Source organism: Dromaius novaehollandiae, chromosome 8 (genome assembly GCF_036370855.1).
Source record: "Dromaius novaehollandiae isolate bDroNov1 chromosome 8, bDroNov1.hap1, whole genome shotgun sequence".
NCBI lineage: Eukaryota > Metazoa > Chordata > Aves > Casuariiformes > Dromaiidae > Dromaius > Dromaius novaehollandiae.
Window position 1 is genome coordinate 40,255,054 of NC_088105.1, and position 15,193 is coordinate 40,270,246.

At 40.7% G+C, this 15,193-nt stretch overlaps 1 protein-coding gene across 3 annotated transcripts in view; it reads left to right on the forward strand.

Annotated features, from left to right (window-relative positions):
* Positions 1–15,193, forward strand: part of CACHD1 (cache domain containing 1) — a 105,890-nt gene that overhangs the window by 68,720 nt on the left and 21,977 nt on the right. For all 3 annotated transcript variants that reach the window (XM_026111583.2, XM_026111584.2, XM_064516314.1), the window contains exons 7-13: positions 1,624–1,840; positions 6,141–6,290; positions 7,310–7,543; positions 10,404–10,553; positions 11,127–11,250; positions 12,960–13,077; positions 14,864–15,032. In XM_026111583.2, the coding sequence (XP_025967368.2) occupies positions 1,624–1,840; positions 6,141–6,290; positions 7,310–7,543; positions 10,404–10,553; positions 11,127–11,250; positions 12,960–13,077; positions 14,864–15,032 (1,162 nt within the window). The remainder of the gene's footprint in view (positions 1–1,623; positions 1,841–6,140; positions 6,291–7,309; positions 7,544–10,403; positions 10,554–11,126; positions 11,251–12,959; positions 13,078–14,863; positions 15,033–15,193) is intronic.

Sequence of the window (15,193 nt, forward strand, 5' to 3'; positions counted from 1 at the left end):
GGTTTCTCCAAGCAATGAGCGTGTTTTCATTGGTTTTAACTGTGCTTGATGTTTCCAGTTTTTGTCCAAAGCAGTTTTCAACTTGTGGTCCATGGACTCCTGGGGATCTGTGGTCTACCTCTAATGGGTGATGAAGGCTTGAACTCGCTATTGGAAGCCTGTATTACTACTGGGAAATGTTCAGGGATCCACAAACTGGGGGTGGGGTGGGGGGGTGGGGGGGTGGAAATCCACCAATCTAAAGCAAAATCAGGTTTCCTAGGAATTTTTAAAGGCTCTTTCATCATGGTAGAGACTTTTGGTGATGGGCAGCACTGTGATACATGTGCAGTTAGGAGGACTGTGTTCTGCACCTATTTCTGAGGTGCTGGATTGCTTTGAGCAACTCATTTAACCTCTGAGTCTTTTTGCCTGTAAAAATGGAAATGATTTATTCTGCTGTTATGCTGGAGTGATCCAAAATGTAATTAGTGTTTGGAAGATTCCCAGACAACCGTGATACCAGCAGGAGAAGGTTAAAGCAAAGGGCTGGATATCAGGACATCGGGATTCTTTTCCTGGCTCTGCCACAGCTACTCTGCAAGGCAATGACAAAGTCACTTAACAGGATTTTTTAAAGTGGGGATTAAAACACGGGGTCAAAAAGTGCTTCTGTAGGACCACAAGCAGTCCCTAGCTTCGTCTGTACTTTCAGTAGTTCTCTAGTAGTGGGACCTTGATTGTTTTTTGCTTGTTCTTTTTAATTGGATGTGAGTTTCAACCAAGTTAGCTGAAGTACTATTGATTTATAATCTTTGCCCTAAGTCTGCTCATTAATAGTACGGGGAAAAACACTTCTATCTAACTTTAGTGCTTTTAGAGCACTTTAATGTGGTATAATAATGCTTACTGCTTAGCAGAATTAATAGTGCTTAAATATAAGTGTCAAAAGTATTTGCATATAGAGCTATAGTGAAGAAAATATATTTAAGACATGTATTACTTGGTCAGTAACTTAGTGGTTTTGAAACCTGTTATACAGGCAAGTAAGTACTGCTTCATTCTGGGACTTTCTAGCATCGGTTGTAATTTGTAATAAAGTATGCCACTCACTTATCAAAACTGGTATCTTATGCATGTATTTAATAATGCAAGTGTTACCACTGCATGCCTTAACTTATTTACAGGATAAAAACTGGTGGTAGATTTGGTGGCTCACTTTCACTGAAACATTAAAAACCATAATGCTTTATCTGTGAAAACTTAGGGTTTTTTTCCATTTTTGCAAGCACTCCACTTTCCTATAGGCACTCAAACATTTACTGAAAATGCTCTGTGTAGATTTTGTTCTGAGGTATCTATAGTTTACTTAGGCTTCTGCTCAGCACAGTATAGTAACTATCATGTACGAGCAGAGTGAAGCTGACTTCTTCTGAGAAACAAAGACCAAGTCTTTTTCTTGAAATCACCATAAGTCTAATCCTTTTCAAATTTGATGGATTTATGCCTCAGGCATTTATTTTTTAACAATTGAATTTTAAATCCACACAATCTCTTCTGTTGGCATATCATTGTGTGTTCTATATTGGTACGTAAAGAATTATAAATGGTAAGGTAATCCAATATAGTTTCTTCTCTTTCAAGATCTCTGTGTTAACCGTGGCAGACACAGTAAGAACCTGCTCACTGGATCAGTGCTATAAGACGTTTCTGTCTCCTGCCACTAGTGAGACAAAAAGGAAGATGTCCACCTTCGTTAGCAGTATAAAGTCATCTGACAGCCCTACCCAGCATGCAGTAGGATTTCAAAAGGCATTTCAGTTGATACGAAATACAAACAATGGCACAAAACTCCAAGGAAGTAAGTCTCTTGTTGTGCAATCCTGATTATTTTTGAGGTTTGCAAATTTACTTGAGTTTCTCACTATGACAGAGGTCAAAGGAGCATAATGTCATGAATATTAAAAAAAAAAAAAAAAAAAAGCTGCACGTGTTTTTGTTAAGTAGCATTTACTTGATCTGGAATCTACACATTAGTGACTGTTAAACTGTGGCCATTATCTTCTAATTTATTTCAATTGCTGGTTTTCTTTCGAGTTGTAATATGAAATTACAGGAATGAGTTGCCAGATTGCTGAATTATTTACCAGGGATGGGGGGGTGGTCTTTTTATTAAAAATAGTTGATGCTGCAGCTTCATTGAATGATTCCCAAACATACATGTATCATGTGTAGGCTGCTTAACTGCAGTCCTAGGGAAAAGACCACTGCTTCTCCAGGAAAAGGGGTTTTTTGTTTGGTATTATTTTAGGGGGGAGTTGTTTGTTTGTTTTTAGAATACTGATTATGGGTGAAGTTTTATGGAGTGTGAAGCTGGCCTGGCTGAATTTGCATTCATCTAAGAATAGCCTCTTGAATGGTGCATGCGTTATGGGCTTTCTTCTTGCCTTTTTTTTTTTTTTCTTATGAGGATGTAGTGAAAGATATTGAAAAGATGGATAAGAAATTGAGTGGCCCACTCACTTGCCAGGAAGCCGAGGAAAGCAAGCTGTAACGGCTGTGTTCTGAACACAGCTCAAGTTGGGCTCAAGTAACACTGGCAGTACCATGACAGGCTGGAGAAAGCAGGCCAACATATATCATTTTCATCAATTTGTTGATGTAATGCAGAGTCCATAGCTTGATCCTCTGCCTTTTTCCTTGTCCTGAAGGACACCAGTTCAGATTGCTGTACATAATATAAAAAACCTTAAAAAAAGGAAAAAAAAGGCATTTCAGGAATGAAAGTGCAAAAACTAAGGCCATATGCTTCTATTTCACATTGCTTTCCTTCGGTTTATAAAATGGTGCCTTTGTTATTAAAGGTTCAGTCAACTTCTGAGCTTTAAGCCATATATGTAGTGAAACCTGCATCTGTCTGTACCTTGCTTAGCTGAAAGACAGGGTTGTTAAGGGCAGATTTTTACCATCCTCTGGCAAAATGATGAAAAGAGTAAACCTTCCTAGCAAAAAAACCCCCCCACAACCTGCTGAAGTTGCCTGGGATAAGATGTGTAAGTCATTAGTAGCTATTCCAAGAACCTTGGCTGTAGAGTCTTACAGCATCCTCCTACATCCCTGATGTACCTAGTGCTCTTTGTGATTAGAAGGTATTGCCATGTTCTTCATTAGTACGAAACCACACATTTTTACTAGGTTTCATACAAAACAGTTGTTTTGGGGCACAATTACATGGGAGCCCACTACTTAAAACCTAAAATACAAGGCAAATGCTTTTGATTTAGGTGTTTTTCTAAGAATGAAAGATTTCAAGATTCACTATGTATGTTTCAGAATCCATAGGGTGAGGCACAATAGGTTTGAAAAGAGGATGTTTATAAAACACATCTCATTTTCTTGTAAATAATCTTTTCTTTTTGAAAAAGAAAAACAAATCTAGAAAAAATATTATTCATTTTACTGTTAATGTCTGACATCCTGTTGCCCGAGAACAATGTGCGGGTGCGTCGGGGAAGCCACTGAACTGGACCTCGCCCTGAATGCACACTGGGAGAGCCTGAAGGCGGGAGAGCTGTGCTTGTGATCACGTCTGAATTTCCTGCCTTATGGCAGTTCCTATCACAATACTGCTCGAGAGACCTTCATGCCAAAGCAAAGCAAAATGCTCTGCCATGGGGTTACCAGCACATTCAAGAACTTGAACATTCTTGGGAAATAGGTACCATGTATATATGTATGCATATATATGTAGACACATACACTATTACTATATCAGCATATATTATATATGTAACATACCAGCATATAATATATTATATTGCTGGAACATAAGGGACTTTTGTTCCTATTGAAAGTGTAGTGTATCTAACAGCATAGGATAATTATCTACTGGATGATAAGGTGCCCTATTTAGCACTGGTCCCTGGTGCAGCCTTAGATCTGTCACTCCTGCTGGCAAACAGCTTTTATAATGTAGAGCAGCGTGCCCTAGTTGCAGTATATAGTACCTGTGCTGTAGCCTGGGAAAACAATTAGTAGTTCTCTTAGAAGTACAGCCAGAACTGGATTAATATCTGCCTTAATGTTCTTCTTGTTTTAAGTTCTGAAAGAAAAATACAGCTAACATTACCCCACCAGTTAACAATTCCACATATTTCTTCGTATCAAAACTCGATTCTGGCCAAAAGTCTTTTCAAGTCACTAGGGTAAAATATATAAGTCAGAGTAGTCATAGCATTCATACCTATTTAACAGCAAAAGGCAGGTGGAACAAGACCTGATACACAGCCACCTCAAGCAATGTGCTTCAGGTTATGTGGTGCTGTAGGATCCCTGTAGTCTTAAATATACACATGAAATGCTTTTAATACTGAGAAACAGTATGATGATACAGGGCTGTGTTTAAGCAATGCTTTGAGTATACATGTTCAAGGCCTTTGGGGCAGGCCTTTCACACAGAGCATACTAAGCTTGAGAAACACAACTCAGTGCAAAGCGAGTCAATGGTGGGTGATAGCTGTGTGCCCTGTCCTGTTCTCAGGCAGCGTGCTGCAGGTAAGCTGCAGTGTTACACCAAAATGAAAGGTGCCTTTCCTCCCACTGTGCCCTAGGGCTCCCCTGCTGCAAGGCTCTGCCTACATCTCAGCAGCGCAAACACGAGCGCAAAGGAGGAGGAATGGGCAAGGTCTTTTGCATATATCTTTGGAGTGCGCTGGTGCAGGCACCAGCTGCGGTGCTGCAGCAGGACTAGCGTGCCTGGGGCTGATTGCAGCAACAGCAATGCAGGGCCCCCACACAGCTCCTGCGGCTGCAATGGCTGCACCATGCGCTTTTCACGCAGGAAGTGTAATTAAATGCTGCCCTGGGATGCGGCATAGCTCCTCTCTCTGGCTGTGTAGGACAGGAGGTAGTTACATCAGGAGAGAAATAGCAGGTAAACGGGAACTGGCAAGCCATAGCAACCTCCATGGCAATGGAGGTCCACCAACGCGTCTGACTATCTCCTGCCCTCAAATTGTGAATGGCTATATTTATCTTATGGTCAGGCCTTTTCTTTTCTGGGATTTAACATTGTGCCAGGAAACTTGTGGCATTTGTTTTTGTTGAGCCCAGTCTGTGAAATCGGTGACAGAAAGCTGTGCAGGAGGCTGCAGGCTCCTCTCAAAGGTGCTCCCCCACTTGTGCCTAGGCTGGGACACATCTGGGAGCTCTGCAGAGCAAAAAATCAATACCCTTCCTGGGTAGGAAACAGACACTGAAACCAACAGCTGTCTGTTAAATTCTGTAAATTAAAGTTTAATAAGGAACAGTAAAATTCTTAAGGTTCCAGTGTGTTTATCCCCTGTATATATATGTGTGTTATGACCCAAGGTCATAACGATCCCGATTTCGTGATTCCCTTGGGCTAAATTAAGGTGAAACAGCACCGAACGATCTGCTGCATGCTTCATTCATTAACTGGGACTTAGAAACAACATTAACTTGGAGGCAACCTGAACTTGTAAAGCGTAAATGGTGGGCGTGGGTTCCATTGAGATGTTTATAAGAAGAAACAAAGACAGAAAGGAGCGAAAGATAGAGATAGTCACCACCCTTCGATCCCACAGTATTCCTGACTCACTCCTCCGGTGATGGGCGCACGTGTGTTTTACAGCGTCTGTGGTTTTTATAAGCTCTTGTCCCGCCTCCGGGAGGTGCCTCCTCGCATGCGCAGTCCCCCCTTCTGGAACCTTCCAGAAATGCTCTAGGGGCTTCCGGGGTCTCTCGTGGTCTCCGCCCCCGCCGTTGCCATGTCAGAGCCAATCAGAAAGCGGGATTTTGCGCCCCTCCCCCCCGTCCTGTGTTGTCCAATGGCGCGGTGCCACGCCACCGCCGGGTTCCAGAAGCTTCTGCCGGGCGCGGGTGGCCCCGCGCCATCTTTTTTTGCACGCTCCCTTTATGGTTTGCCACTGCTGTGCAGAACTTGTTTGCAAAAATTCATCCTGTGACAATGTTTGAGGCATTAACAACTCGCATGTCCTTAATGGTTTCTTACAACGTGACTCTTGCAAATCCAGCCGTTGGCAGCATGTTTGTTTTTAAGCAGATGTAAGTACTCTTACCCATTTCTTAAAAACCTAATCTACTTTCTGCTATATATGTATATATATATTTCTTTTTAGATACAGATATGGTTATAATTTATCTCTCAGCTGGGATTACATCGAAAGATTCCTCAGAAGATGATAAAAAGGCTACTCTGCGTGTCATCAATGAAGAAAATAGCTTCCTCAATAACTCAGTAATGATTCTCACTTATGCGCTTATGAACGGTGAGAAATGTTGTTGTATTTCCAGCGGATGAAGGTTCCCTTTATGCAGCTCCCCAAAGCGTAATTCCTCGCCTCACCCGGAGCAGGGTGTTAATGGATTTTGGCCCTTTTAATCTGGAGGCTGCCCTGAGATGTTACTGTTTTGGCATATAAAAGTGTGTGTCAGTATATGCTTATATATCAAACTGCAGCTGCTCCAGGATATAAAATATTCTTGCCTAAAATGGCTCCTGGCACCTAGACTGAGTTAAATTTGATAATCGTTGCCTTACTGATGCTGGCAGTGTCTTCTGGTGCCACAGAACGAGAGGACATGTATGACTTCTGCTTCAGTCGTAGCCAGTGAGCATGAATGTAACATCAAACACAGTCTGAAGTGCTTTGGTACCTTGGGGCCTAGGTTAAGAGCGAATTTAAATATGCAGATCACTCACACGGTAGTTTGGCATCCCATGCCATTTCCAAGAAAGCATTTCCAGTGAGAAGGCTATATGTTACATTACTAGAAGTGGCACACAGACTCTGGCCAGGGAAACGAATACTTAAACTAATGTATTGTTCCACGCTAAGTTTAAATACTCATTTGAGCCTTAATATGTAGAAAAGTCTTTGAATGATTTGTCTGCAGAACAAAGCCTGTTGTCTCCAGGGGCATATGATGTGCTCCTAGTCCTTCACGTGGACTAGCCACCAGTAGGGAGCGAATGGCAGTCCTGGGGATTTATAGGTCACATAAATCTTTGTTTAACATGATGATGTGAACAACATGTTGAATTTTTGCACGGCGCAACAGTATGTAAGAGGTGATCTTATTAAATTTTGTGCTGGCTAAGTACTTTTCCTGAAACCATAGTAGTCATTATCATATATGAATAGTCATTCAGCATATCACCTGATTGCTTAGATATATTCAATCCTATGGTATAAACATACTTTGGAGTAAGATACAGGAGTCTTGATGGAAAGTAAGCTGGTTTTATTTCCTTCCTTATATTATTCCTTATATTCCTCTTTTTCAGAGGGAGTGACAGGTTTAAAAGAGCTGGCCTTTCTCCGAGACCTGGCAGAGCAGAACTCAGTGAAATATGGAGTGCCAGATCGAACAGCTTTACCTGTGATCAAGGGAAGCATGATGGTCTTAAACCAGCTAAGTAACCTGGAAACTACAGTTGGACGTTTCTATACCAATCTCCCCAACCGAATGATTGATGAAGCAGTTTTCAGTCTGCCTTTCTCAGATGAAATGGGAGATGGTAAGTGCTTAGGAAACATGGAATTTAGGCACAAAAACATAGAGATTAGGTTTCCTTTTGCTTGCCTGCTCTCAAAAGTACTGGTAGACTTAAAAGGTGATGCTTTTAAGCATATTCCCAAGGCAAATGTAAAATTAGCCAGTCACTCTAGCAGTACATGTGAGGTTTTACATCTGCAGAAGGTCTGGTTATGAAAAAAAGTGGTGGTAGGACATAGAGTGGATTGGTTTAGACTGGATTCTCAGTGGTGAAATTTGTTTTTATGCGCGTGTACGTGTACAGCCTCCATAAACTTAGTCTGTGGAGATAACTTTGTGCTTGGGGGAAGAATCTTTTCAGGTTGAAATGACAGCCATAGCCATATTGCAGCATTGCAGCTTTCATTATTACAGCACTTTTAATACACAGCTTGAACGGGCCCTGCCTTACAGGCAGACTCCCGGGATTGTATAGTCCCCACAGTGGAAGAGATGAGAAGTTCTTTTCTCATCATTTGAGCCACCCTTTCCTGCTCTGCTCTGGAGCCATGCACGTGACACTTGAGTCACTGTTCCTGCTGCAATTCCCTCCTTCCTCAGCTTGCACTGCAAGGAGGGGCTCTGTCCGGATTGCTGAGCCTTTCTCCCCCCACGCTGAGAGCATGGAGGCTGCAGTGCCGGGGCCCTCTTGGCAGGCAGCCCTCTGTGGGAGTGGGAGAGGAACCAGCACAGCAAATGGCAGAGACAGAGATTGTTAAATATCATCCAAAACTCTGTGCTTAGCCCAGCTTGGCCTCAGCTGGGCAGCCCAGCACCTGAGAGGACAGGATGCCTGAGCTGGCTGACCACGACCTGTCCTGGCCAGGCTGGCAGCTGGGGACTAACTGGATTTAGTGGAGTGGATCCATTTAGTGCATTTACCTTAAAACTAAGTGTCCCATTAACAAACAGTATGTTCAGCTTTATAAGTATGTAATAGTGAGATCAGCTAATGGAGACACTAAAGACACAAATCTCTGCAGAGACTTTTGGGAATGTACCAGCATGTATGTAAGATGACACATATGCATAGGAAATGCAAATGTGATACAGTCTCATTTGTGCTCGGGGTAGGCAGGCAATGCTTGATGATCCATTACAGCTCTTGGGGGGCACTGGAGGAAGGGAGCAGGGGGAGCTTGTCCCACGGTGCTGGCGGAGCTCCCCCAGCTGGACGTGCATCCAGTTGCAAGGTCCCCCTACACGCAGCAGATGCTCAAGCTTGCTTGGTTGCAAGCTGCAGTGATTCTCTTTTTACCTTCAGTCTTTGATGCTCTTCCTAAACTCGGTGTATTTACTGGGAAACTCAGGACTGCAGATCCTTTAGCTCTCTCTACCCCTGCTTGTTCTTAGGCAGCTCGCTTGATTTTTCTCTAGCTCTGTAAAGCAACATAAAAACATCACAGTGATGTTGGGAAACATACCTGTGATTTTGCATTGCTTTGACAATTTAACAAATTCTGTATTTCTTAATTCACAACTTTGGATATTCTTCTATTGGTTATTCTGTAGGAGTATTCGAGGCTTATGCTGAATAGTTCTCATGACTTCTGAGTTTAGGATGGCTTTATTTGCCTTGAGCATTGAGTCCCACTGTGTGAGTTAAGACTGTTTCTGAGTAAACCTCTTCTGAGTTAAAAGGATACTTCTATATTTCTCAAACCTGTCTAATTAAGCTTTTATTATTCATCTGTCACAAAGTATAATGGAAAATGTGAGCAACAGGAGGTTTGGAAATGGTGCAGTAGAGAAGGTTAATCTTACATAAATATCAAGATGTATTTGAAAGCATATATGCAAATCAATTCTATATTGGTTTGAAAGAAAAGGGTCGCAGAGTTCCCAAATAGCGATGGTATGGAAAGTAAGAGAAAGAAGGTACTACCTAGACTTCTTACCTCAAGCACAAGGTGCTTCTCAAATCCCTGTGTGATTATGGTTATAATTCCCAGTACAGTGGCTGTATTGGGATTTAGTTAAGCAGAGGAGGTTTAATATTTTGAATATATAATTAGATGAGCAATGATTCATCCCTGTTGCTGCTTTACACGTACAAATTTTTTTTCTCTCTCTTTTCTTTGGAGTTGTCTTAAATAGCAATGTCCTGACTTCTCATGCTATTGCATTTCTTGTCTGTAAGGCATCCATCCACTTGTGGGCCAGCAAAACCCCCAAAATGTTAAATATACTGTATATTTTAATCATGTAAATTAAATGAAATTAATCTTAGGTCACTATCAGAGATGTAAAATTAACTAATGAGTGTGGCAAAGAAAACCCAGCCATAATAACCTCTTCAGCTCCTGGTAGGAGCCCCGTCTCCTCCTGCATCCCGGTTTCTGGCATGGCTCCGCAGTGGTGTGCTGGGAGCACTGATGGGGTATCTCAAGCACAACTGTCAGTGAGGGGTGTCAAGGCTTCTCCCGTCTTCCTTGTTTTCCTCCTGATCCTGCACATCACCTGATACCTATCGCTGGCAGAGCTGCTTGAATCAGGTACTAGTAGTGCTCTTGCTATTCCTTCTCTGGGACAGCATGTCCGTGCATCATAGGAAGGGAAATACCGGAAGCACTTAACGTGTTCTCAGTAAAGCCCCCAGGTTGTGATTCATAAAGAAGGTCCTATTTGTGTGACAGAAGCCTAACGCACCATGAAGTCTACGAGATTCTTTCTTTTCGCTGGGAACCCCCCTTCTCCTGAAATAGTTCATTGTAATTTTTGTCCGTATTCCAGCGTGGAAGTACAACTGTGTAACGAAGTGATAACTCACATGCTCTATTTCCTCTAACGCTAATTAACTGGAGATTATTGCTGATGTTTTCTGTTATTTCTTTCACTCTAAGGCCTGATAATGACTGTAAGTAAACCTTGTTACTTTGGAAACCTGCTGCTGGGAATCGTTGGAGTAGATGTTAATCTTGCGTATATCTTGGAAGATGTCACCTATTACCAAGATTCCTTGGGTTCCTACACATTTCTCATAGATAATAAAGGTAACTTTTTGGTTCAGATAATCTCTTCTTCTACCACTGGGGTCATTACGTATCAAAAGCAAGCTGTTAATTCTCCTGTCTCTAATCTATAAGTAATGAATTATAATCTTTATTAAAAATTAATTGCAACTTGTTTGATTAGTTTCGCCTAGGGGTTGCCAGACCAGGTAGAGACTATAAGTGGATTCATGATTTGAAATTTCTGTACTGGAGTTCCAATATGGAAATGTTGACTGCTTCCGAAAGGGATTTTCTACATGTGTAAATGAGTTTTTCTGTGTATGTAGGGCAAAAGGCAAAACTGGAGTATATGTGTGTGTAGCTTTTTCTTCTCTGATCCCAAGTTCTTTCTACTGTTTGGTTCTTCTACCTGTCTTTTGTTTGCAGGTTACCAAGTTTGTAGTTTGCAATTTCTTTGGTGATAACATTCCTTGTTTACTTACTTTTTTTTAAGTATTTGTAAAAATAAGAAGCGCACTTGTAGTTACTGTATTCGGCTTTTGTTCTCTATGTTTATCCTTAGCTTAGTGATACAATGCATTCAATGTATGCTTTTATGTATTTACGTTTTAGGATACACTCTTATGCATCCATCGCTTACGAGGCCCTACCTGCTGTCTGAACCGCCACTCCACACTGACATTATTCATTATGAGAACATTCCTAAGTTTGAGCTGGTGCGGCAGAACATCCTTAGGTAAGGACTCCAGGATGCAAGTTCAGACGTGAGCAGTCCTAAGAGCACTAGAAGTATTTTTAGAGGGGTGTTTAAGAGAACATATGGTATAGATTCGTCATCGTTATTATCATTGAAAGTTGCTTTTCCGATTATATCTGGATGCTCAGATGGAATTGAGGACACATCTTCTTTTGCAAATGCAGAACAGTTCTGTTTGTTTTTTTCTCCAGCTTTCTTCATCATATTTGGTGTGTTAAGCAGTGGTTTCCACAGCCTATTTAGGGGAGAGTCTTTATAATCTCACAAGTCAGGAAGATTTCTAAATATTTGGTCTGGGTTTTTCTTTTTATCCAATAATTCCTAGTTTCACTCCCCATACCTCTTTTCTCTGCTGGAAGTTCAACTGTTTTAGCTGTTGGTAGATAGTTATTATGGCTGCTTAACATTGTGATCTTACAATCACATTACCATATGGCTGGCTGTTTGCCATCTGACATTTTTCTTTGTTTTTCTCTCTTCCCTCTAGTAGTTTTGATGTTCTTCTGTTCTTCAATTTTCAGAGATCTCTTTAGTATTGAAGTGCCAACAGTCGAAGTGGTGTTTAAGATACAAAACTCACGTTAATTCCTTTATACTTACACTCTTTCGCATGCCTGAATATTTGTACCTTGGGATATATCTTTCCTTCTGTCTACCTCTTTCTCATTTTTTTGGTTGAATCTGGATTTATTTTCTGAGCTTGCAGCCCACAGTTCCCTAATTAAAAATAAAAGTAGCACTTAGAGTCCTTTCCTCTTCAAAGTCCTTTACCAGCCCTTTTCTCCACATGTCCTCTCTCAGGTTGGTAAGTTATCCTGATACTTTGTTTAGAGATAGAGAAGTGCAGGGAATATTACCCAAAGCCTGTTTAAAAAGTCACAATTAAAGCCAGGATACTGTTGGCTAGCACTTCAGTTCACAGGTAACTAGCTCAGGTCTCTCTAATAAGTGTGTTGTTTAGATACTGCACATAATTGCTTTTTTCTAGAAAAAATTCTGCTTGGAGGACTTCTACGTGGGATTGTAATCCATATCATGAATGTGCTTTTGGCACTCTCCACATTTTGCATGTACTTCTTTACCTCCTTTCCCTCTGTCTCACATGAGCTTTGAAGAAATTATACTTTTGTTCCCAACATTGCAACTCTCATACTGAAGTCCCTACTTAAGAACTGGCACGGTGTTAAAGTAGACAAGAGCCCTTGTCTTCGAGCATAAATTTCAACATTTCTGGTTTGAAAGCAACATTAGAATAGGCAAAGATACCACATGATATGCATGAAGAATTCTGCAGATTTAAACCTCACTAATATTAGGTCTAATTTCAAGTCTGCCTGCTGTTTCTTATTCTAAATTTAAATTGATAGTAAATGAGTACCATTCCAGTATTCATACTGTCAGGAAAAGATAAGCTATGATCATGTGGTGTATGAATCTAGAGTATTTTAAGGCTTAAGTTATTTTCCTTTTTTTTTTTCAGTTGAAAAAGACAGGTTTTACTCAAAATATGCTGGTACACATACGCTGCAGCAAAATATGCTGTTATTTTCAGCGTTCAGAGCAATCTTTTCTTCACTACAGAGAGATAACAATTAACCCCTTCATCGTTATGATAATAGTAGATGAGTTTTGCTTAAGAGCTTTCTCGGTGTTTAATAAGATGCTGGATGTTATTTTTGCCCTTGTAGCATCCCCCTGGGCAGTCAGATCATTACAGTCCCTGTGAACTCCTCACTGTCTTGGCATGTAAACAAGTTGAGAGAAATTGGAAAAGAAGCCTATAACGTCAGCTATGCCTGGAAAATGGTAAGTACCTAAAATGAAACTGTTGCATGGTAGCATAAAGTAAGTTAAACTATTGAAGAGTATATTAATACATTGAGTATAGCAAAGTATGAAGTCTTGCTAACATTGAAGTATGAAAGATTTGAATTGCACACTTTTATTATGTAAAGAACCAATGAAATTATAGCTGCAAGCTTGTTACCATGTAATCTTCAGAGACATGTCTATATGGACACATGTATGCGCTCTCTTCATGAGTGTCCTCTTAAAGGAAGGCATTCATTTCAGTATGTAAGACATATAATGAACAGTGATTATTCTCATGTCTTCCCACTGGAAGAAAATCTGTACTGCTCTGTATGTCACACGCAAGCCAGGTGACACGTAAATATCTACCAGAGACCAAGTTCATGCACAGTGCTGAGGCAGTGTTTAGTATTAAGTCATTCTTCTTTTATTACCGTTATTATGTTTTGGGCAGGGTAGTGTGATCCATTAATATAACTGGGTAAAAGTCAAACTTCTCATTCCCATATCTTGTTTAGGACATACTAGATAAAAAGATGATATCAGTAGCCATTAATGATGTTTGCTGTAATTTAAGAGCTTTCTTACGAACATTAGTTATATAAAAGTTTGCGTTATTGAAACTGAGTAGGATGGATATCTAACAGGCTATCTTACCTGTTGTAAGAGTTGTTTCTTTTTCTCCTTACCAGTAACAGAAATAAGAGAGGTTCTAGCAGCTGTCTTCCTTTCTTCAGTTTAATTTGTGAACACATCTGAACACCAATCTTGACCCAGGGATTAAAATGAGACTCTAAAACTAAATATAAGCCAGGCAGCTTTTGCTGATGCCAGAAATAATTGGCTAACTTCTTTGTGTCAACAAACTTTGTAGGGCACTCGTGGATCATTTCACAGTATTAACTTAAAAATCCAACCTAAAAGATTATGCTGAGCAGTTTTAAAAGATAAAATATGTCATCGTGTAATGGAAATTCACATAGGAGGGTGTCTAGAGCTAATTTTTTAAATCATGAAACACTACATTAAATATCAGACACCTTTAGAGAGCAGCTGGGCAACTCCAAGTTTCACTAGTCCAATCAATATACTTCATCATGCTTAGAAAATACACAAACCAGCAAAGCATGTGACACATGCAACACACAATTAAGAATGGTAAAGATAAAGTCTTACTCTTGACAGTTAATTTGTCAGTATTCTTCATAATGGGAGCATCAGTGTATTCTTTCATCAGCTGTGAGCCTGATGCCTCTCCCCTATTAACGATGCTTCAAAAAGTGTCCAGGAAACAGCATTATAAACTGTGACTGAGCAATAAAATTAAGCTAATATATTTTTAAATGAAAAATAAATATTTCTATTTTGTGCATAGGCTTTGGGAAAGGGTTCCCCTGCATGCAACTTAGTGGCTTCAATATGTATAGGATAATTTACTGCAGTCTGAAACGTGGTTGTGTGGGACTGAGTCGCTATAATCAGACTGTTGAAGACTAAGGTGTCTATCTTGCATGAAGACCAATGTGGTCTGAATGTTTTATCTGCCTGGTTCTCCTCTCTGTTTGCTGCAGGATCGAATCCTTATTAGATACTTGGAAAGGGAGTTGTGTGTTTTCAGAAAGTGGGAACTGTGATCCCAGAGAGCATGGCTAAGTGGGATGCCACCTTCCCAAACAGGATGACAGGAGCAATTCAAGAAAAGAGAATAAGGGCTAAATAGAAAACAAATGCTATAAAGCTTCTATATTTTTGTTTCAGTTTGACTTGCCTTGTTTTTCAGGTCCAAGACACATCCTTTATTCTGTGTGTTGTGGTGATACAGCCAGAAATACCTGTTAAACAGCTTAAGAATCTCAACACTGTCCCCAGCAGCAAGCTCCTGTATCATCGCCTGGATCTGCTGGGCCAGCCTAATGCCTGTCTGCACTTCAAGCAGCTGGCAACCTTAGGTAAAGCCTTCCTGCGCTTCATCCATACCCTGTGCCTATTTCTGTAGAGTGTTACAGGAGGAAGAACTCTTTCCACAAAGCAGTGGAAGTACTCTCCTCTTGAGAGGCTTTTTTCCAAGGCAGATCTTCTAATTAGCGTTACATTTGAGCAGCTCTGCTTG